The sequence below is a fragment of the Trichosurus vulpecula genome, chromosome 1 (assembly GCF_011100635.1).
Source record: "Trichosurus vulpecula isolate mTriVul1 chromosome 1, mTriVul1.pri, whole genome shotgun sequence".
In the NCBI taxonomy this organism is placed as follows: domain Eukaryota; kingdom Metazoa; phylum Chordata; class Mammalia; order Diprotodontia; family Phalangeridae; genus Trichosurus; species Trichosurus vulpecula.
The window spans coordinates 233,162,482-233,187,631 of record NC_050573.1 but is presented as its reverse complement, the minus strand read 5'-3'; the positions used below and the strand labels follow the sequence as shown (position 1 = coordinate 233,187,631).

Sequence of the window (25,150 nt, the reverse complement as noted above, 5' to 3'; positions counted from 1 at the left end):
TATTGTTATTAAATGGCTTTTGAAACAAAAAAAGAAATTTGTCTGAAATACATCAATAAAGAACATCAAAGAAGGCATTTGATGTAAATTAATGATGCCTCTAATACCAAGGTCCTCAATCATCTCAATATCTTAACTATCCTATCAATTGTATGAAATAAAAAACTGACAAGTAACCTATTTTCTCCCATCATTTCTTTTCTATTTTTTGTTTTTAGCATCAGGATTCCTAATGACTAGTGGCCCCTGATAAGTTTACTATGCCTTTAATTCCTTTTTTGAAAACTTTATCCTATGTTTCTTTAAAACAAATTAGACTTCATTGATATGTTATTACATTATTTCAACTCCCTCCTTCACTGAAACTTCACATTACCCACTAGGACACAGTGGAAAGAAAAATTAGATTCCACACATAGGAGTGTAATGTTAACAGGATAAGATCTTCCCCACCCATTAATAGGGCTATATGGCTTGCTTTGAGCTCTGGCCCAGCTCACAGCTGTGATACATTCTGACTTGCAGAGTCCACTGGGGGAGAAGCTTGCTTAGGGGAGGCTTACTTGTAGGAAAGCTTTCACACCTTTTGCTAATTTCTACTTCGGCACTGAGTCACGAGGGTTGTGATACATTCTGGTTCTGAGAAGTGTATATATACTCTGAGTTGGTATTTTGCTTTGGGGGTTCCCTTATGAGAAGGATCCTGTGATTTCCTGCTGAAGACTCCGGGTAGCCGTGTGCTCAGAGCTCCCCAACTGTTCAGATGTAAAGACTCTCTCCATCCAGTAGTTTTGGTTCAGGCAGTCAGAGCCCTGTCTGTTGGTCTTTATGCTAATTTCTCTGCTTGTACTTTCTCTGACGTTCGAGGTGCTGACTCTTCCCCTGAATTAGTGAATGTAATTAAAAGTAGGATTGTTAACCCCTTTTTGAGCAGTCTTTCCTAGAAAAGCAGATCTAAGAACTTGTGCTAGCAGCCATCCTGGGTGTGCCAGTGTGGCTGCCCCTACGAGGAGTTAAAAGTCTTCTGAAACAAGTGCAATTTCAAAGAATGATGACAGGAAGCTGGGTCATTAGCCCAAAAAAGGAGAATCAGGTTGCTCAGCCCCACCTGAAGGAAAGAAGAGGCGTTAGCAAGACTCAGGTCCAGCAGACTTATCAGTCTGGCCAAGGGACAGTAGCAGGCTCACCAAGGAATCTATGACCAAGTGGAGCTCCAAACAAGTGGTGGATTGGACTAAAAAGTCCTCCCTGTTTAACATTTGCAAGCTTGACTTCACTTCAAAACCTGCTGTGCTCTTTTGGACTTTTCCATCATGCCTCATGGATTACTTCAGCCCTGGAACTCACCCTATCCCTCCGGCCCTGGGGTTACCTCCTCCCTCAGACCAGAGGTGGAGAGGTCCACCCAGAACCTGTACTTTAAGGAGGGTGCCCAGGTCAGCTATCTCTTCATTTCTCAAATGGCTTCTCTGGACTTCTCCATCACGATGCCCTTCCCTTTACTCTCCTCTCTTTTTCAGCTTCCAGCTGTGTGTTGTCTTCTTGGTTAGGCTGTAAGTTCCTTGAGGACAGAGACTATTATTTATCTTTCTTTGCATCCCAAGGGCTTAGTATAGTATTCTGCTTTCTCCACTATGTCTTGTATCTCCAACTGTCTTTCAAGCATCTTGAACTGAATGTCCAGTAGAATTCTTCGTTTTAAATTATCTTTATTTATTTACTTTTTTTTTTTTAAATTTTTTTTTTAAATTTTTTTTTCTTTATTTATTTTTAGTTTACCACACACGGTTCTACATAGTTTTGAGTTCCAGTTTTTCTCCCCTCCCTCCCCCCTCCCTCCCCAAGATGGCATGAAGTCTCATATAACTGTCACGTATAACTTCGCATTGAATTAATTTATGCTCTAGTCAAGTCGTGGAGAAGAATTTTGACCAATGGAATGAATCATGAGAAAAAAGAAACAGAACCAAAAAAAAAAAAAAAACCAAAACAAAAAAAAAAAAAACAAAAAAAAACCCCCAAAAACCAAAACAAAAGAAAAGCAGAAAAGGCGAGCATGTAGTGTGCCTCAGTCTGTATTCAAACTTCGCAGTTCTTTCTCTGAATGAAGATAGCATTCTCCATCGTGAGTCCCCTGGAGTTGTCCTTGCCCCTTTAGGTTGCTGAGAGAAGTGCAGTATGTCAGGGTTGGTCCTCACGGAATCCACATATCTGTGGCAGTGCACAACGTTCTCCTGGCTCTGCTCCGCTCACTCAGCATTATGTCGTGTAGGTTTTTCCAGGTTGTTATGAAGTCTGCATCATCCCCATTTCTTATGGCACAATAATATTCCATCACCTTCATATACCACAGCTTGTTCAGCCATTCCCCAATTGAAGGGCATCCCTTTGCTTTCCAATTCTTGGCTACCACAAAGAGAGCTGCTATAAATATTCTTGTACATATGGGTCCTTTTCCCGCTTGCGTGATTTCTTTGGGATACAACCCTAGAAGTGGTATTATTGGGTCAAAGGGTATGAACATTTCTATAGCCCTTTGGGCATAGTTCCACACCGCCCTCCAAAATGGCTGGATCAGCTCGCAACTCCACCAGCAATGCAACAATGTACCAATTTCCCCACATCCTTTCCAGCATTTATCATTCTCCTGATTTGTTATTTTAGCCAATCTGACAGGAGAGATGTGGTATCTAAGAGTTGTTTTGATTTGCATTTCTCTAATCAGCAGCGATCCAGAGCATTTTTCCATATGCCTGTAGATAGCTTTAATTTCTTCCTCTGAAAACTGCCTGTTCATATCCTTTGACCATTTCTCAATTGGGGAATGGCTTGTATTCCTATATATTTGGCTTAGCTCCCTGTATATTTTAGAGATGAAGCCTTTATCAGAGATACTAGTTGCAAAGATTTTCTCCCAATTTTCTGCTTCCCTCCTAATTCTTGTTGCATTGGCTTTTTTTGTACAAAAACATTTCAATTTGACATAATCAAAATTATCCATTTTGCATTTTGTAATGCTCTCTATCTCTTGTTGGGTCATGAATTCTTTACTTTTCCACAAATCTGATAAGTAAACTATTCCTTGCTTTCCCAAATTACTTAGAGTATCAACTTTTACTCCTAAATCATGAACCCATTTTGACTTTATTTTGGTATATGGTGTAAGATATTGGTCTATGCCCAGTTTTTGCCCTACCATTTTCCAATTTTCCCAACAGTTTTTGTGAAATAGTGAATTATTAGCCCAGAAACTGGCTTCTTTGGGTTTATCAAAGAGTAGATTGCTAAGCTTGTTGATTTCACCTACTTGTGTACCTATCCTATTCCACTGATCCACACCCCTGTTTCTTAACCAGTACCAGGCAGTTTTGATGACTGCTGCTGTGTAGTACAGTTTAATATCTGGTGTGGCTAAACCACCATCTCTAGCATGTCTTTTCATTAATATCCTAGATACTCTAGACCTCTTGTTTTTCCAAATGAATTGTTATTATTTTGTCCAGCTCAGTAAAAAAATTTTTTGGTAGTTCGATTGGTATGGCACTGAATAGATAGATTAATTTAGGTAGAATTGTCATTTTTATTATATTAGCTCGGCCTAACCATGAGCAACTGATATTTCTCCATTTATTTAGATCTGATTTTATTCGCGTGAAAAGTGTTTCATAGTTATGTTCATATAGGCCCTGGGTTTGTCTTGGCAAATAGACTCCCAAATATTTTATAGTGCCTTCAGTAACTTTGAATGGAATTTCTCTTTCTATCTCTTGCTGTTGGACTTTGTCAGTAATGTATAGGAATGCTGAGGATTTATGTGGGTTTATTTTATATCCTGCAACTTTGCTAAAGTTGTTTATTATTTCAAGTAGTTTTTTACTTGATTCTCTAGGATTCTCTAGATAAATCATCATATCATCTGCAAAAAGTGATAATTTAGTTTCTTCTTTTCCTATTCTAATTCCTTCAATTTCTTTTTCTTCTCTTATTGCTACAGCTAATGTTTCTAGAACCAAATTGAATAATAGGGGTGATAATGGACATCCTTGTTTCACCCCTGATCTTACTGGGAATGCATCTAGTTTATCCCCATTACAAATAATGCTTGTTGATGGTTTTAGGTAGATGCTATTTATAATTTTGAGGAAGGTTCCACTTATTCCTATGCTTTCTAGTGTTTTTAATAGGAATGGGTGTTGTACTTTGTCAAAGGCTTTTTCTGCGTCTATTGAGATGATCATATGGTTTTTGATAGTTTTGTTGTTGATATGGTCAATTATGCTAATAGTTTTCCTAATATTGAACCAGCCTTGCATTCCTGGAATAAATCCTACCTGGTCATGGTGTATTATTCTCGTAATGAGTTGCTGCAATCTTTTTGCTAATATTTTATTTAAAATTTTTGCATCAATATTCATTAGAGAAATTGGTCTATAATTTTCTTTCTCTGTTTTAACTCTACCTGGTTTGGGTATTAGTACCATATTTGTGTCATAAAAAGAATTTGGTAGGACTCCTTCTTCACCTATTTTCCCAAATAGTCTACAAAGTATTGGAATTAGTTGTTCTTTAAATGTTTGATAGAATTCACATGTAAAACCATCTGGCCCTGGAGATTTTTTCCTAGGGAGTTCGTTGATGGCCTGCTCAATTTCTTTTTCTGATATGGGGTCATTAAGAAATTTCACTTCCTTCTCTGTTAGTCTGGGCAGTTTATGTTTTTGTAGATATTCATCCATATCTCTAAGGTTGTCAAATTTATGGGCATACAGTTGGGCAAAATAATTCCTAATTATTGTTTTGATTTCCTCTTCATTAGAGGTGACCTCAGCCTTTTCATTTTTTATACGGGTAATTTGATTTTCTTCTTTCTTTTTTTTAATCAAATTGGCCAAAGGTTTGTCAATTTTATTGGTTTTTTCATAAAACCAGGTTATAATTCTAGACTCACAACCCCCAGAATAAGAAAGCTGGGACAGAAAGCCCTGAGACTCACAGATAGAAATTCGTTGTAAAGCCAGCAAAAGGCAAACCAACATGAAGAAGAACACAAAAAAACCGAGGACAATAGATTCTTTTTATGGAGACAGGCAGGATCAAAATATCGACATAGAAGAAGATAGCAATGACACGGTAGATACATCAGATACCTCAAAAGCTAATATGATCTGGTCTCCAGCCCAAAAAGCACTGCTGGAAGAGCTAAAAGAGGATTTTAAAAACCAAATTAGGGAGCTAAAAGAAAATATGGAAAAAATGGAAAAAAGGGAGAAAAAATCCACTGACGAAATCAAGTCCCTAAAGAATAAGATTGGCGAAATGGCTATGGAGATTCAGAATCTAGAGAGAGAAAAGGACACCCTGAGAGGTGAAATCAACCAATTGAAAACGGAGGCTCAAAAGCAAAATGTAAACACTAACTCATTTAAAATTAGACTTGAGCAAGTGGAAGCTAATGAATCTATGAGGCATCAAGAAGTAATAAAACAAAACGTAAAGAATGAAAAAATAGAAAAAAATGTGAAATATCTGATTGGCAAAACTACTGACCTGGAAAATAGATCCAGGAGAGACAATTTGAGAGTTATTGGTCTACCGGAAATCCACGATGAAAAAAGGAGCCTTGACAGTATCTTCGAAGAAATTATCAAAGACAACTGCCCAGAGGTCCTAGAACCAGAGGGCAAAATAGTCATTGAAAGAATTCACCGATCACCCCCTGAAAGAGATCCCAAACTGAAAACACCAAGAAATATTATAGCCAAATTTCAGAGCTATAAACTCAAGGAGAAAATACTGCAAGCAGCCAAAAAGAAGCAATTCAAATATCGTGGAACTACAGTCAGGATCACGCAGGATCTCTCAGCTTCCACATTAAAAGACAGGAGAAATTGGAATATGATATTCCGAAGGGCAAAGGAGCTGGGACTACAACCAAGGATCAACTACCCAGCAAAACTAAGCATAATTTTCCAGGCAAGGCGATGGACATTCAATGAAATAAGGGAATTCCAGACCTTCCTGATGAAAAGGCCAGAACTCAATGGAAAATTTGATCTCCAAATACAAACCTCAAGAGAGACATAAAAAGGTAACCAGGGGGAAAAACCCCACAAACTTCATTAACCAATAAGCTTAGGTTGTTTCCATCTTTATGTGGGATTATATCATCTTATGTATGTTTTTTATGTATATATATATATACATATACATATATAAGTCATTCTTGTGAATGGTACAACTATTGTGACAAATGAAAGGGATATACATAGGTTGTGAATGCCTGTATAAATTAACTGATGTAAAGATATAAAATATAAATAAGAGATATAAAGGGAGGGCTATGAGGGAAGTGGTAAGGAGGTTGTAGAAAAGGGTAAATTACACCAAAGGAAGTGGAAAAAAAACATATCATAGTAGAGGGAAAGAAGGGAGGGAGAAGAGCAGTATTTGAGCTTTACTGTCATCTGATCTAGTTCAAGAAGGGAATAACATACTCTGATAAGTTTAGAAATCTAACTTGTCCTACGGGAAGTGGGAGGGAAAGGGGGGAAAAAGGGAGGAGGGAGGGCAGAAGGAAGAGGAGAAGTAGCAAGTGGGTAACAGTAAGATAAGGGAGGGGAATAAAGAGGGAGGGTTAACTGAGGAAAGCGGCGGTCAAAAGCAAAACTTTGTTGGGGAGGAGAAGGGGAAAGGGAGAAATAAAAGCATAAACAGGGGGAATTAGGATGGAGAAAAAGACACAGATAGAAATCATAACCCTGAACGTGCAGGGGATGAACATTCTCACAAAACAGAAGCAGATAGCAGAATGGATTAAAAACCATAATCCTACAATATGCTGTTTACAAGAAACGCATCTGAAACAGGGGGATACACATAGGGTTAAGGTAAAAGGCTGGAGTAAAATATATTGTGCCTCAGCTAAAGTAAAAAAAGCAGGTGTAGCAATCCTAATCTCAGACAAAGCAAAAGTAAAGATAGATCTAATTAAAAGAGATAAGGAAGGACATTATATCCTGCTAAAAGGCACCATAAACAATGAAGCAATATCATTGCTTAACATATATGCACCAAGTGGTAAGGCATACAAATTCTTAGAGGAGAGGTTAAGGGAGTTACAGGAAGAAATAGACAGCAAAACTATAATATTGGGAGACCTCAACCTCCCCCTTTCTGAACTTGATAAATCTAACCTCAAAATAAATAAGAAAAAAGTTAAGGAGGTAAACAGAATTTTAGAAAAGGCACATATGATAGACCTCTGGAGAAAACTGAATGGGGATAAAAAGGAATATACTTTCTTCTCAAAAGTACATGGCACATACTCAAAAACTGACCATGTACTAGGGCATAAAAACCTCACAATCCAGTGCAGAAAAGCAGAAGTAGTCAATGCATCCTTTTCAGATCATGATGCAATAAGAATCATTTTTAATAAAGTACCATGGAAAAATAAGCTAAAAACTAATTGGAAACTAAATAATTTAATTCTAAAGAGTGAGTGGGCCAAAGATCAAATCAGAGAAACAATTAATAATTTCATTCAAGAGAATGACAATAATGAAACAACATACCAAAACTTATGGGATGCAGCAAAAGCAGTTCTTAGGGGAAGTTTTATATCTCTAAATGCCTACATGAATAAAATAGGGAAAGAGGAGATCAATGATCTGGGCAGACAGCTGAAAAAGCTAGAAAAAGAGCAAATTGAAAACCCCCAATTAAATACCAAATTAGAAATACTGAAAATCAAAGGAGAGATTAATAAAATTGAAACCAAGAAAACTATTGAATTAATAAATATTTATTTACTTTTTAATTTATGGAATAAAACAAGCATTTCCATAACATAGCCAAAAAAATAGATGACTGTACATGAAACTGAAAAACTAAAGTAAACATGTAAATTTCTTTATTTTTCCTTTTTTTTCCTTTCCTCAACCCCAGCCTCCACCCCGTGGTCCTAGCAATGGCTAGAACTAGACACAAATGTGTGTATACATATATATGTATATTAAAAATATGTACATATACACATATACACACATATATATGTAAAATCATTCTATATATACTTCTATTTTATCAATTCTTTCCCTGGCTGCAGATAGAGTCCTCCTTCATATGTCCTTTGTAATTAATTTGAGTATTTATAATAGTCAAAATGACTTATTCTTCTAAAGTTGTTCTTAAAACAGCATTGCTATTATCCATGTTTTCTAAGCTCACTGAGCTCATCATTTATTATAGCACAGTAGTATTCCATTACTATCATATACCACAACTTGCTCGGCTATTCCCTAATTGATGGGCATCCCCACAATGTCCAGCTCTTTGCCACCACAGAGAGCTGCCATAAATATCTTAAAACATACAAGTTCTTTTTCCTTTTCTCTAAATTATCTTGGGAAACAGAATTAGTAGTGGTATTGCAGGGTCAAAGGGTATAGGCAGCTTAATAGCTCTTAAGGCATAATTTCAGATTGCTCTCCAGTAGACATCTTAAGCTAAGATTGTGTAAAACAGAACTCATTATCTTTTCCCTTAAACTCTCCCCTCCTGCTACCTTCCCTGTTACTATAAAGGACAACACCATTCTCCCGGTCCCTTCTGCTCACAATCCAGGAGTCATCCTGGACTTTCTCACTCTCTCTCACCCCTCATATCCAATCTGTTGTCAAGGTCCGTCAATTTCCCATCCTTTATCTCCTCTGATACTGCCATCACTCTGTTGCAAACCCTCAACACCTCACACCTTGATTACTGCAATAACCTGATGGTGGGTCTGCCTGCCTCAAGTCTCTCCCACTACATCTACACTCCATTAAGCCACGAAAGTGATTTTCCTAAAGCACAGGTCTAACCATGTCAGCCGAATAAACTCCAGTGTCTCCCTATCATTTCCCAGATCAAATACAAAACCTATTTGGCATTCAAAGACCTACTTTCTCACCAACTCCTATACCTTACTCCTACCACATACTCTTTGATCCAGTGACAATGGCCTCCTGGCTGTTCCATGCACAAGCTGCTCTATGTCCAGCCTCCTGGTATTTTCTCTGGCTGTCCCCTGTGCCTAAATGCTCTCTCTCCTTATCTCTGCTGCCTGACTTCCCTGGCTTCCTTTAAGTTCCAATTAAAACTGATCTTCAACAGGAAGCCTTTCCCGACCCCTCTCAATTCTACAATTCTCTCTGTTAATTCTTTCCTACTTATCCTATATACAATTTGTTTGTACATAGTAGGCACTTAAATGTTTTATTAAATGACATGTAGTTAAAAAAAACCTATTCAGAAAGAACATCCCCCCCAAAACAACCACAGAAAGAACATTCGATATTGTGACTACATCTAATGGCATATAAAATATTCCATCCTAATAGGACCCTTCTTCTCTGCCATAAGGAGGGGGCTAAGTTTCATCATCTATTCTCTTAGACCTTCACTGGTTTTTCAGACTTCATTGGTTTTTCGATTATCCAGTGTTTAACTTCATTTTATTGTTATTTTTGTTCATTGTGGTGTTGTGTGTATTATTTTCTTGCTTCTGTTTTCTGCTCAGTTCACACAAATCTTCCTATGATTCTCTGAATCCCTCATTTCGTCATTTATTACTAGACAATAATTTCCATTGTATTCACATACCATAGGTTTTTTTCAGTCACTTGTCAATGATGACCCACTTTTGCTTCTGGTTCTTTTCTACTACAGAGTGTAGCTCTGAATATTTTGGCATACATTAAACTTTCATTTCAGTCTTTGATATCTTTGGAGCATATGCCCAGGAGTGGAATAAACCGGGGAAATGGGTAGAGACAGTTTGTCTAATCACTTTTATTGTATAATTCCAAACTGATACCCACAACAGTTGGACAAAATCAAATCCACTGACAGACAGCCCGTCAATGTGCTGGTATTCTCACGGTTGTTTAACATTAACTTGTTCCATCTTTCATTATCTTTGTTAATTTGCATGATATGAGGTAACAGTTTTCAGAATTGTTTTAATTTGCATTTCTCTTAGTGATCCACAATACGGTTTCACAAAGTTATTTATAATTTGTAATTCTTCTTTTGAAAAGTATTTGTTTATAATTTCTGAATGTTTTCTATTGGTTGACGGTTCTTAGTGTTGCATGTTTGTGTTCATTTCCTATATGCATTTTGGATATTAGACTGTTTATTTGATAAATAGATTCCTCCTCCTTTACCAGTTCTCTTCTAATTCAGTTTTTGCTTGTTTCATTCATGCAAAAGCTTTTTCATTTTAAAAGTTATAACTGTTATTTATCGTTTATGAGCTTCTCTATTCCTAGTATATTTAAGAATTTTCCCAGTAGCTATGCCTGTAAAGACTCTTGTTTTCTTCCAAATTCTTTAACAATGAAACTTTTTTATATTCAGGTTGAATATCTGTTTTTAACTTACTGGATTTATGGTATAAAATATTGGTTTATACCTAATTTCTAATAGACTACTTTCTAGTTTTCCCTGTTAAAAAGACATCCTTTTTTCCGATAATTTATATTCTTAGACTGAAAAAACACTGGGCAACTATAATACATTTCACTGTTCTACTTCTCTGTTTCTATAACCAGTACCTCAATAATTTTGATGACTATTGCTGGGTGACACAGTCAACAAGTGCTAGACCGGGAATCAGGAAGACTTGAGTTGAAATCTGATCTCTAATACTTACTAGCTGTATGACCCTAGGCAAGGAACTTAACTTTCTCTTAAAATTTATTTTATTTTTAATTTATGGAATAAAACAAGCATTTCCATAACATAGTATAATAAAAATGATAGCATGTGAAACTACAAATCTGTAACTTGCTACTTGCTATTCCTTTTACATATATAATAAAGTTATGTATGTTACATATAATATACTTCTCATTTCCCCTGAAATTCTAGATCTTTTGTTGTTCCACATATATTTTAATATTACGCATACTTCTATATACTACCTGCTTGGTAATATGATTGGCATAACATTAACTGTAAATAAATTTTACTACTGTCATTTCATTTTTTAAGCACAACTTAACCAAAAGTGGTGAATATTTCTCCAATTATTCAAGTAATTTATTTTTAAGAAGTAGTGCTTACTTCTTTTCCAAGCATAAACATTCAATGTGGAATCACTATGACACCAAATGGTTTTTAAAAAATTGCATTCTTTGCTTTCAAATATCTCATTCTCTGAGAATATTTTATAGAAAGGAATTCTAGACATTTCAAATATGTTATGATTTTCAAAATGTAGGAATGTGCTGTACAGGACTGGTGTTGACAGAAACCTAAGAAGAAGACATGGGTTAGAAGACTACAGTATTGCAACAGTTTTTAATGGGGATCTGAGGATGAGGGTGAACTGAACTTCTATCACTGGTATAAGGACCCTGAGTGAGGGGTCCTTACTTAATTCTGTTCTACCAATTCAGATAAGTAACTGTTCTGTGATTTATAACCAGTATAGCCTGGAGCAATGTAATGTCAAATGAATGTTCAGGTTTATTTGGCATTTATGTGTCAGAGGTGGGAAGCCAAATCTTTCTAACTCCAAAGGCAGCTATCTACTAAATCCTGCTGACTTGAAAGCAGAGTTTTGAAATTCTTGTTTCCTTGATTCTTTTCTCCCCCCCACCCTGTGCCCTATCCTTGCTGCCATTGAGAGAAAATACACTCCAACAATATGGCAAATTTCTAAATAAGACATATATAACGTTTACAACTGTAAGGTTAATGGGGAACGAGATCTTCCCTGCCCATCAATAGGCCTCATGTGGAGCCTATCAAAGGAAGCTTGCTTGTAGGAAGGTTTACACACCTTTTGCTAATTTCTAATTAGGCACTGAGTCAGGAGGATTGTGATGCCTTCTGGCTCTGAGCCTATTAGCTGAAAGAGCATATATTCTCAGAGGTGAGCTTTTTTGCTTTGGGGGCTTGCTTATGAGAAAGATGTTGTGATTCCCTGGTCTAGACGCTGAGTGGCTGTATGTATGTTCAGAGCCCCCCAACTGCTCAGGGGTAAAGGCTCTCTTGATCTAGTGGTGAACGTAAAGTATATAGCAGTATTGCTTTGATTCTGTCTGTCTTCGTTTCTCTGCTCTGTATTTTCTCTGTTTGTATTTTATGCAATTAAAGAAAATTGTTGACCCCTGAAACAGGTGTCTTTCCTAGAAAAGTAGATAAAATAACCTGCGATAGCAGCCATCCTGGGTATGCCAGCATGGTTGTCATTACAACAACACAAAAACTAATGTGGATTTCAAATTGACATATCAAAAATAAATATAGTACATCAATATTTCTGTTCCTTTGGGATGTATAAAATTATGACTAAAATAATCAAAAGTAATATGAAAACACAAGCCAGAAATTACAGACACGAAGTGAAATACCCTTAGCCCTGATAATCATGGCAGAATTACAATAGGTTCATTTAGTTTTGGTTTTTAATTATACAAATGAGGTGCTAATTAGTAAGTGATATGCAGAGGGTAATGACCTACAGTGAATATAAACAGAAGTAGTTTTCATAAAAAGTAATACATGAGAAACATTTAAATACCATACCTATGGGGTAGATAATTACAGGTAACTCCAGGACAGCAACACTCTGAACTTCACTGTAAATACCACTGACTGCTACTAGAAATGAGTAAATGATTAAAACAAGGGAAACGGAGACAGCCTTCCAGAACTAATTTAAAGTTTCCCACATCTCCCACTCTATAGTAAGCCAACGTGCAATTAACAGGAACTCCCAAGAAATTCTTTCCCCTACCATGGCCGTATATTATCATTATTATAAATTAAGAATGTTTTCAATGTTCCTCTCCCTTAATAATAAATGTTTGTAGCCCTTCCCTCTCTTAATTTCACTTCAACTTTTTTTTTAAATTCATAATGTCCTTTAGCACATATACTCCATTCACCTACAAAAATTGCAATCTCTCTATAATTAGTTGTCTTAGTCAAATAAATTCATCCATCTGGTGGCCAACCTTCTGATGATGAACCTCCCTAAACTAGGATGGTAAATTACAGCACGTCATAGGTCATCTAGGCTGTTCTCAAAGCCTTTTTGGGTTGATAAACTCTACCAGAGAACACACTCTGCAAGCATAATCTTCAAGACTCCAAAGTCAGCTCCATGCCACCATAAACCATCAGAATTATACATTAGAAGAGGTCAACTGCATTAAATAAATTATTTATTTACATGGCATTTTGGGCATTGCCAGTCTTAGCTAATGCCTGTGAATGCGGGCTCCACTCCCTTTAAATCACATGTTTTCCATCATAAACAATGTGGCCAGATTCATAACCAATTCAACAGTGATTAATTTCCCCTAGGATGAGGATCTGATGACTTATTTCAGCAGCCTTTCTCCTGTTTCAGGCATTTGTATCAACTTCTGTGTAAGTTAATCAACTTCATATCTACGAGCCTGGAGCTTATTTAAAATAGTATGTCTGAATCACCTGTGTGAATAACCTGACATTTCCTTTCCCAATTTACAGAATTCCCAGGAGTGGGAAGAAAGAGGGGGATCGGAATTGGTTCATTAATTTGCATATTCATTTCTGTGTTTTATTCTTCCGGAAAACTGAGAGCAGAAATATTTTTGTGATTGATTCTCTCCCAGCAATTCTCCTACTACCATCCACATACCTGAGAGACAGAGAGAAATAGAGCTAAACAGGAGACAGAAATGGAAACTGAAAGAAGGGGTGCAGAGGGCTATAAGGCTCTGTGAATTCTCCTGGAAGGAGATACAGTGAGGAAGCAGGAGGATCTGAAAGCAGTACAAGGGGCTGTGAGCATAGTCCAGTTAGTGTGAGGCCTTTCAGAAAACAGTTAAAGGGCAGAGAGCTATGTGGAATACTGGAAAGGACAAAGGCCCAAGGGAAAAAAGTCTGAGGAAGGGCGGGGACTTCAAGGAGGCTATGGGAAGGAGAGAGAATCAGAAGGAACACCATCTGTGCATGTTGGTATGAGGAGCACAAAGTTTACTATAGAAGCAGCTAGATGTTTTTCTATGGGAGTACAAGGTTTGGTGAAGAACAGGGAGACCCATACCTGATATATGATGGCCTTTGACCTTTCTAAATTTATCTTAAGCCAGGAGTTGGTGTTAATCTGTATGGATGATTGAATCTATAATTGAACTTAGTTAAAATTATTTTTTTTAAATGGTACCTGTGATGTCCCATGTAGCTTGGACCTCTGACATGGCCTACTCCTCGGCAGCCTGGAGTGGGACAAACAGCTTGTCCTGAAGCAGTTTTCTCATCTTTTTCTCCTTTGAAAAGTAAAAAAAATATATATATGCATATATATTTTAAAAAATAAACTATGAGTAAAAAAAATAGGAAAAGACTAGAATAGGCAAATGACATCAATAGTTCAGATGTTATCTTCTGTAAAATGTGTATCACCACCCTCACCATCAAAAAGCTCTTATTAAGGACTGATTTGCCTATGTTACAGTACAGAAGGAGTGGAGTGATCTCTGCCCTTAAGGGGTTATACAGTCTAAAAGATATGACCTCCATGAACTAAGTTGGAGGACATACCAGTAACTGAATAATAGGCAGTAACCAAATACATAAATTCATCCTTCATAAAGCTGCCCAAATAATCTTCATGTCACAGATAAGGCCATTCTCCTACTCGCCACTGCCATAGGCCCAGAAGTCCAAATCCAGCCTCTGTCTGTTCTGGTACAGCCCACAAGCTAAGAAGGGTTTCTACATTTTGAAAAAAAGTTTTATTGTATTTGAAAATGTAAAAAACAATGTAAAAAAACAAACACAGGTAGCGGGCTAGATTTAACCAACTCTCAGCCTATAGGATAAAACACAAACTTGTTAACCTGGCATTTAAGGACTCTACAGCCTGGTGCCAATCTACCTTTCTAGCATTTTATGCCAAATTATTCAGTTTCATTCATCCTTCATCTGGCCAATCTAGACTACATTTGAGCAGGCGACTCTCCATGCCTTAAATGAACTACCTCCTCCTCATATACAGCTTTCAGAACCCTTATCTTCCTCCAAAGTTTAGCTCAGGCATCACCTCCTCCAGTTAGCCTTCTCAGATCCCTCCAGCTGATGGTGTTCTTTCAATCCTTAAATATTCTAAGAGAATTTTATTTGCGTTGTTTCTTTATTCATATCATTCGCTACCTTATAATTTATCTGAGTACATGTCAGAGTAAAATGGGGCCATTCTAAAGGTCAGGGACCATTCTCTTCTTGCCTTTGTATAGTTAACCAGGCACAGTACCTTTCACACAATAGGTGCTACTAAGGTGTACTGAATTGGATTGAAATACTTAACACAATAGGTGTAACCTGTTGGTTCACTCCCTTCATCTCTGCTACCTGAGAGACTGAGGCTGGTTAATCTTGAGTTCAAGAATTCTGAGCTACATGGTCATATGAAAAAATACTCTAAATCACTACTTATTAGAGAAATGCAAATTAAAACAACTCTGAGGTACATCATACCTATCCAGTTGGCTAACATGACAAAACAGGAAAATGATAAATGTTGGAGATGTGGGGAAAATTGGAACACTAACGCATTGCTGGTGGAGTTGTGAACTGATCTAACCATTCTGGAAAGCAATTTGGAACTATGCCCAAAGGGCTATAAAGCTGTGCATACCCTTCAATCCAGCAATACCACTACTAGGTCTGTATCCCAAAGAGATCATAAAAAAGGGAAAAGGACCCACATGTTCACTAATATTTATAGCGGTTCTTTTTGTGGCTGCCAAGAATTAGAAATTGAGGGGATACCCATCAATTGGGGAATGGCTGAACAAGTTATGGTATATGAATATAATGGAATACTATTGTGCTATAAGAAATGATGAGCAGGCAGATTTCAGAAAAACCTGGAAAGATTTACATGAACTGATGATGAGTGAAGTGAGCAGAACCAGAAGAACACGGTACACAGTAACAGCAACATTGTGCAATGATCAACTTTGATAGACTTGGCTCTTCCCAGTAATACAAGGATATAAGACAATTCCAAAAGACTCATGATGGAAAATGGTATCCACATTCAGAGAAAGAACCATGGAGTCTGAATGTAGATCAAAGCATACTATTCTCTCTTTTTGTTCTTTCTTGTGGTTTTCCCTTTGGTTCTTATTCTTCTTTACAACATGACTAATGTGGAAATACATTGTACATGTATAGCCTATATCAGATTGCATGTTGGGAAGAGATGAGCAGAGGGAAGGGGAGAAAATTTAGAATTCAAAATCTTATAGAAGTGAATGCTGAAAACTAAAAACATTTTTTAAAGAGTTCTGAGCTATAGTGGGCTTAGATGACAGAGTGTTGTCACTAAGTCCAGCATCAATATGGTGAGCCCCAGGAGTAGAGGGCCACCAGCTTTCCTAAGGAGGTAAGAACTTGGCCAGGTCACATACGGAGGTCAAGCTCTCATGCCAATCAGTAGCATTATCAGGTTAGTGGGAAGTCATTGCATGTTCAACCCAAGCAAGAGAGGGTGACCATCTCAAAATAAATAAATGAACAAATAAGTAAACTGAACTTGAGAAAAGAACATACTTACTTTATCCCTTTCATGGACTAATCTAGGCAAGAACCAATCTGTTAACTAAGCAGGTTATTTAATTGAGATGGCATTGAATATATAAATTAATTTAGCTTCAATTGTCATTTTTATTATACTGGCCTAACTATAAAGGACATGTGAAGAAAGATGCTATCTGCATCCAGAAAAAGAACTGATAAATATAAGCATGTATAGAATAATTCATTCATATATATATATATATATATATATATATATATATATATATATATATATATATATATATATATATAAACTATTCATATCTAATGGTAGCCATCTGTAGGATAGGGGGAGGGGGGGAGGGAAAGAAAAAAAATAAATTTATATGAAGTTATACATAATAGATTTGCAGCTTCATGTGCAATCATCTTTTTTATTATATTATGTTATATTATGGAAATGTTTTATTCTATAAATTTAAAATAGGTTTTATAAAAGAAAAAAATTACCTAAGTAGGGGATGTAGTTGTTCAGTCATAACAGACTCTTCATGACCCTGTATGGGGTTTTCTTGGCAAAGATACTGTAATGATTTATCATTTCCTTCTCTGGCAGATTAAGACAAGCACAAGTTAAGGGATTTGCCCAGTATCACAGATAGTGAGTGTCTAAGGCCAGATTTCAAATCAGTTCTTCCTGAATCTAGGGTCACTTATCCACTGAGTCACTTACCTACCTAGGTGTAGTAACTGGAAAACAGAGGTAGCTACGTGGCACAGGAGATCGAACATTAGGCTTGGAATCAGGAAGACCTGAGTTCGAATCTGGCTACAGATACTGTCTAGCTGTGTGAACCTGGGCACATTACTTAACCTCTGTCTGCCTCGGTTTCCTCAACTGTAAAATGGGGATAATAAGAGCATCTACCTTCCAGGATTTTTGTGAGGATAAAACAAGATATGCAGTAAAAGCAATATTGTGAAATGTGTGTGCATGAAATATATGTATAGGAGAATATTGTACACAATAACAGCAAAACTGTGAAAGACTTAGCTGATCAACACAATGATCCGAGACAATACCAAAGGACTCACAATGAAAAATGCTATCCACCTCCAGAGAGAGGACCCATGATGAACCCTGAGTGCAGATGAAAGTGGAACTTCTTGCTCACTGTTTGTTTGTTTTGCAACAAGGATAATATGGAAATGTTTGGCATAATTTCACAAGTATAACTGATATCATATTGTTTACATTATCAATGGATAGGAGAAGGACTAGAGGGAGAAAAAGACTTTGGAACTCAATTTTTTTTTTTTGTAAAAAAGGAATGCTAAACACAAATAATGAGTTTGGTAAAAATAAAAAAAAAACGTTTTTTTCCTTTCATTTTATTTCCTTCTACACTCACTGTTTTATGAGAGAATATTCCACATAATCTCCTATTTTTCTCAGTATGATTTTACAAACGAGGTTATATTCTAAACCGGTGCCGCCTTTGGCTGCCGTCCCTCTCCAACTGGCAAAGAATTCAAGCATTTTCTGGATGAGACAATTTTTAGATTCTTTTGAGGCAGCCCTTACCCTTGCCAAAGGCCAAGTGATCTACATGCATTCTTGATCTCATCCTTTCCCATCTTGCCAGCAGATTGCCCCCAGGATCATTCCCATTTTCTCTAACATCTTCCATCTTTGCTCTTCTATTGGCTCCTTTTTTGCTTCCTATAAACACATGTATGTCTCCCTGATCTTTAAAATACTCTTGCTTGATCCTAGCAACCTGGCTAGCCATCATCCTGTATCTTTTCCTCCCCTTGATGGCTAAACTCCTGACAGAATCATCTACACTATGCTTCCTCTTCCTCTCCTCTCCCTCTCTTCTAAACCTTCTGCAATCTTGCTCCTGACCTCATTCAGTGCTCCTTCATCAATGATCTTGATTGCCAAATCTAATGGTCTTTTCTCAACTCTGATCCTCCTTGACCTTTCTGCAGCATCTAAGCCTACTGATCACCTCCTCTTGGATAACTTCTCCTCTTTAGGTTTTGTGACACTGCTTTCTTCTGCTTCTCCTCTAACCACTTCTTAGTTTCCTTTTACTGGGTCTCGATCCATGTCACACACACTAACCAAGTTGTCCAAGGCTCTGTCTGGGCCCTCTTCATTTATCCCTCTACACTATCTCACTGGGTGAACTCATCATCTTTCATGGGTTCAAAAATCATGTTTTGCTGATGATTCTCAGATCTCTAGACCCAAGCGATTGTTTTCTTGAACTACGGTCTGTCTTTTGGGCATCTCAAATTCAACATGTCCAAAACAGAACTCATCATCTTTCTCCCAAAACCTTCCCCTCTTCCCAACCTCCCTATTTCTGTCAAGGGAACTACCATCCTCCTAGTACGCCAAGCTCACAATCTCTACATCATACTTGACTCCTCAGCCTCACATATCCAGTCTGTTCCCAACATTTCTACTTTCACAATATCTCTCATATATGTTGTCTTCTCTCCACTTGCATAGGCAACACCCTGCATAACCTCAGGCCCTCATCACCTCTTACTTGGACTGTTAAAATAGCCTTCTAATTTTTTCCCCCTGCCTTAAGTTTCTCCTGCTCTCTCTCTTCCAATTCATCCCCCACTCAACTGTTGAAGTGATTTTCCTACAGCAATGATTTGACCATGTCAACTCAATAAATATAATATCACATTTTATATATATATATATATATATATATATGTATGTATATGTATATGTATATGTATATATAATAATAAATACTCAGTGAAACTACAGTGGCTTCAATTATGACTATGATCAAAAATAAAGTGCTCTCTTTGGTAATGCGAAGAGCTTTTATTACTTTACTCACCTCTGTGCATGGGAGAATCCAAATAAAATGACAAACTTGCAATTCCTCACGCATGACATCGCATTTTCTGTCTTTGTACTTTTGTGCTGGCTGTCCCGCATGCCTGGATTGCTTTACTTTGTCACCTCTCTTTAGTTTCCACGTATTTCTGCAATACTCAGATTTTGCAGGGGGCCTTTCTTGGTCCTGTCCTTGCCCCTAGCTGCTAGCCTCTTCCCCTCTGAGCTACTTGAAGATGGGGATGGGGGTGATTTTTTGTTTTTGTCTTTTTTTGTGAGTCCCCCAGTGCTTAGCACAGTGCCTGGCATATAGTCATGTTGTTGAGTCTTTTTTTCAGTCATGTCACACTCTTCGTGAACCCATTTGGGGTTTTCTCAGCAAAGGTAATGGAGTATCTTTTCCATGTTCTTCATCATGTCATTTTACATATAAGGAAACTGAGGCAAACAGGGTTAAGGGTCACACAGCTAGTAAGTGTCTGAGGCTAGATGTGAATTTGGGAAGACAGTCTTCCTGACTCCAGGCCTGGCACTCTAGCTACTGTCCCACAAACACTTATTTTCAACCTTAGGATATGCACTGAGGTTGTTATGAAATGAGGTTGTCTTCGAACAGATTAAAAAAGACTCCAAATCCAAACATTCTTTTATTGTCATTTCAATTGAGCCACTTTTAGCTGTAACATTTCTCTTTCTTATGTTTTTATTTAGAGTGAGGTCAAGATTGATACAAGTTTTCTCCCCCAAGATTATATTTACCCATTGGTCACAGGAGAAGAAGGGCAGCTATGTGGTGCAGTGGCTAGAGCTCTGGGCCTGCAGCCAGCAAAACCTGGGTTCAAATACAGCCTCAGACACTCACTATCTGTGTGACTCTGGTGAAGTCACTTAACCCTGTTAGCCTCGGTTTCCTCATCTGTAAAATGTACTGGAGAAGGAAACAGCAAACACTTAATATCTTTCCCAAGAAAACCCCAAATGGGGACACAAGAGTCAGATACAATCAAAATGATGGAATAACAACATAATCTAAGTAAATATTTATAATTTATCCAAAATCTTAGAATGCTCTAGCCCCTTTTCCACTAATCTATAACTGTTACTGTTAGAAGTGGAAGAGGAATCCAGGGGACTGAGCACCATTTTGTCTTTTTTCTTTCTTTGATGGTACTTCACAGCCCAAGAATTTTTCACTAAGTGGTCAGACCACTGGTAATGAGGGTTTGCATGCCTAGCCAGGGTGGTCCTGCAAAAACAGGGATAATCTGTTTCTCAGATTCTATTCAAAGCCACCAAACCCACTCCTTTCCCTAAGTTTTCTCTTTATGTTCAGTTAACCACTATCTTCAAAGTCACTATCAATAATCCTCCATTCTGCCCTCTTCCCCAATCCATAGATCCAATTAATTGCCAAATTCTATCAAGCCTACCTCCATAAAATCTCTCATGTTTCTCCTTTCTCTCCAGCACAAAGCCATCCCTCTCATTCAAGCTCTCATTACCACTCTCCTAAATTATTGCAGTAGCTTCCTAATTATTTTTGCCTCCTCTAGTATGTCCCCTCTACGATCTTTCCTCACTACAGCTGACAAATTTATATTTCTTTTTCTTGCACTTAATAGAATTTTATGTTTTTTCTAACTACATGTAAAGACAGCTTTCAGCAATCATTTTTGTAAGATTTTGAGCTCCAAATTATTTTCCCTCCATTCCTTCCCTCCCCCTCCCCAAGACAGCAAGCAACCTGATATAGGTCATACATGTACAGTGATTTAAACACATTTCCACATTAGTCATGTTGTAAAAGAAGAATCAGAACAAAATGAAAAACTATAAGAAAAAAAAACAAAAACAATATGAAAATAGTATGCTTCAATCTACATTTAGACTCTATAGTTGTTTCTTTGGATTTTGATAGCATTTTCCATCGTGAATCTTTTGGAATTGTCTTGAATCATTTTAATGCTAATAGCTAAATCTATCAAGCTAAGATGGTTGATCATTTCACATCATTTAATTTATTTATTTTTCGTTTATAACAATCGCTTCCATAAGTATTAAATATTTCCCCCTCCCTTTCCTCCCCAAGATGACATGCAATCGGATATGACTCTATATATGCACACTCCTATTAAACGTATTTTTATATTAGTCATGTTGTACAGAACAATCAGAACGAATGGGAGTAATCATGAGAAAGAAACACACAAAACAAAAAAAAAAAAGAAAATAGTTTGCTTCGATCTGCATTCATTCACCATGTTTCTTTTTCTGGATGTGGATGGCGTTTTCCATCATGAGTTTTTAGGTCCTTGCGTTGCTGAGAAGAGCTAAGTCTATCAAAGTCAGTCATCGCACACTGTGGCTGATACTGTGTACAATGTTCTCCTGGTTCTGCTCACTTCACTCAGCATCAGTTCATATATGTCTTTCCAGGTTCTTCTGAAGTCCATCTGTTCATCATTTCTTATAGCACAATAGTATTCCATTACATTTATATACCACAACTTGTTCAGGCATTTCCCAATTGATGGGTATCCCCTCAATTTCTAGTTCTTGGCCATCACAAAGAGAGTTGCTATAAATATTTTTGAGCACATGGGTCCTTTTCCCATTTTAATGATCTTTTGGGGATACAGACCCAGAAGTAGTATTGCTAGGTCAAAGGGTATGCACATTTTTATAGCCCTTTGAGCATAGTTCAAAATTGCTCTCCAGAATGGTTGAATCAGTTCACAACTCCACCAACAATGCATTAGTGTTCCAATTTTCCCTCATCTTCTCCAACATTTATCATTTTCCTGTTTTGTCATGTTAACCAATCAGATAGGTATGATGCGGTACCTCAGAGTTGTTTTCATTTGCATTTCTGTACTCAATAGTGATTTAGAGCATTTTTTCATATGACTATAAATAGCTTTAATTTCTTCCTCTGAAAACTGCCTGTTCATATCCTTTACCATTTATCAACTGGGGAATGACTTATATTCTTTTTTTCCAGAGAGGAATATGACCACGATTTTATTTGAATGGATTTCTCTGAATACGTATCATCCAAAATCTAAGTATACCTTCTGATGCTAGGTAATATTTCTATTCTATTCTAAAATTCTATTAATCCTCAGAGAGAATCTACCTAAGAGCCAGAGTTTGGGCCCCATTTTAAAAAATTAATTAATTTTTAGTTTTTAACATTCACTTCCATAAGATTTTGAGTTCTAAATTTTCTCCCCCTCTCCAAGACGGTGCGCAATGTGACATAGGCTCTACATATGCATTCAAATTAAATATATTTTCCCATTAGTCATGTTTTAAAGAAGAATTAGAACCATTGCGAGGAAGCATGAATGACTTGTATCCTTTTACAAATTTGATTCAGTTCTCTATATATTTGAAAAATGAGGCCTTTATCAGAAACACTGGATGTAAAAATTATTTCCCAGCTTTCTGCTTCGCTCCTAATCTTGGTTACACTGGTTTTGTTTGTATAAAAACTTTTAATGTAATGTAATCAAAGTTATCCATTCAGCATTTCATAAGGTTTTCTATCTCTTGTTTGGTCATAAATTTTTCCCTTCTCCACTGATGTGACAAGTGAACTATTCCTTGTTCTCCTACAAATTTATGTTGTTAAAGGGCAAATCTGAATATGTCACTCTCCTGAAGAAACTTGAGAGCCTCTCTATTTCTTCTAGATCTGGGGTTCTTAATCTAGGTTCTGTGAACTTCTCTTTTAAATAAAATGTTCAAAAATATTTCAACATAATTGGTTTCCTTTGTAACCTTATAGATTTTAATTTATGCATGTGAAACTGTTCTTCTGGGAAGGGTTCCATAGGCTTCACCAGACTGCCAAAGAAATCTGCAACACAAAGAAGGTAAGAACCACTGCTCTACATAAAACACAAATTCCTCCGCTTGGCATTTGAAGTCCTTCACATATAGATTCAGGTTGTCTTTTCCCATCATATTCCCTATGTGATCCTACCTAATTGCTCTTTCCCATATAAAATATTTCATCTTCATCGCTATGCCTTTTTATACCCTTTCCTCCATATCTAGAAGGTACTCCCTACTCATGTCTGCCTCCTAGAATCCCTAGCTTGCTATTTGCTTCAAACAACAGCTCAGATATTATCTCTTACAGAATGCCCATCCTAATGTCCCCTCATGCCAGTTGTTAGTGTCTCTTCTAATATGTTGTTGTTTGGTCATTTTTCAGTCATGTCCAACTCTCGCCAACACCATTTGGGGTTTTCTTTGCTAAGATACTGGAGGAGTTTGGTATTTCCTTCTCCAGACCATTTTACAGATGAGGAAACTGAGACACAGGCTTAAGTGACTTGCCCAGGGTCACATAATGTCTGAAGCCAAATTTGAACTCAAGTCTTGTTGATAATAATAAGATAATATTTGTTGATAACAAGAAAATACTTGTAAAGATCTTAGCACTGTGCCTGGCACATAGTAGATACATAATAAATCCTTTTCTACCTTCCTTTCTTCCTTTCTTTTCCCTTCTGTCCTTCCTTTTCTGCCCCTACTTCTAATCCCCAAGCCATAATAATTCAGAAGCAACTCAAGACTTGTTCAGGGTCATATAGCTTTAGTGTTTGAGGCCAAATTTGAACTCAGGAAGATAGTCTTCCTGACTCCGGACCCAGCACTCTATCTACTGCACCACCTACCTGCCCTCCCTCTCCTAATTATGCTGTATTTATTTTGTATTTACTTATCTGCATATATGTCATCATCTTCCCCTCCACTGCATGCTCATCTCAGCTCATGCTCATAGATTTGGAGTGGAAAGGAACCTCAGAAGCCATCTAGTCCAACCCCATCACAATAAATATCTGGGGCAGGACTGGGGACCCAGGTCCTCCTGACTCTAAGGCCAGCCCTCTATTGACAATGCCATGCTCCTTAAAGGCAGGGACTGTATGGTTTTTGTCTTTTCTTCCTCAGTGCCTAGAACTGGTGCTTACTAAACACTTGTTGAACTGCATTTCCAACATGGTAGTACCTGGGGCAACTAGGTGGTAGAGAGAGAGAGAGAGAATGCTGATTCTGAAATCACAAAGCATCACCTTTCTGAGTTTAAGTCTGGTTTCAGACACTCACTAGCTGTGTAACCCTGGGCAAGTCACTTATCCCCCTTTGCCTCAGTTTCTTCATCCGTAAAATGAGCAGCAGAAGGAAATGTCAAAACACTCCAGTATCTCTGCCAAGAAAACCCCAAATGGGGTCATTACAAGTCAGACACACCTGAGAGACTGAACAATGACAACCTGCTGAACCCAAAGTTAAACCAGCACAGCCTTCCAGAACCCAGAACACCCTACATGCCATATATAAGCATCACACTAGGACTTTGTGAGTAGTAAGGTAGCAACTGAAAAAACTATCTCTGTAGGGGAACCAGATGTCATTATAGAATAACAAATATTTTATTTTATTCTTTTTCATTTTCTTCTTGAAAATGTTTTTCTTCCATTTTTCTTCCTTGATTTTTTTTTACCTTTCCTGTGTAGGCCACTAGGAAAAACTATCATAAATAAACCTAACTTTAATGCTAAGTCATATGGCTTTGCCCTTTGCTAGCTATATGATCTTACATACATCTATTAATCTCTTTGGGCTTCTGTTTCCTCCAAAGTAAAATGAGGGGGATGGCCAAATGCTCCTTGTAGTTTTAAATCTTAG

General features: G+C 37.3%; 1 protein-coding gene across 1 annotated transcript in view; it reads right to left on the bottom strand.

Moving 5' to 3' along the window:
• L3MBTL4 (L3MBTL histone methyl-lysine binding protein 4) overlaps window positions 1–25,150 on the bottom strand; it is a 394,385-nt gene that overhangs the window by 222,061 nt on the left and 147,174 nt on the right. The window contains exon 13 of the mRNA XM_036741011.1: window positions 14,213–14,315. Within this exon, the coding sequence (XP_036596906.1) occupies window positions 14,213–14,315 (103 nt within the window). The remainder of the gene's footprint in view (window positions 1–14,212; window positions 14,316–25,150) is intronic.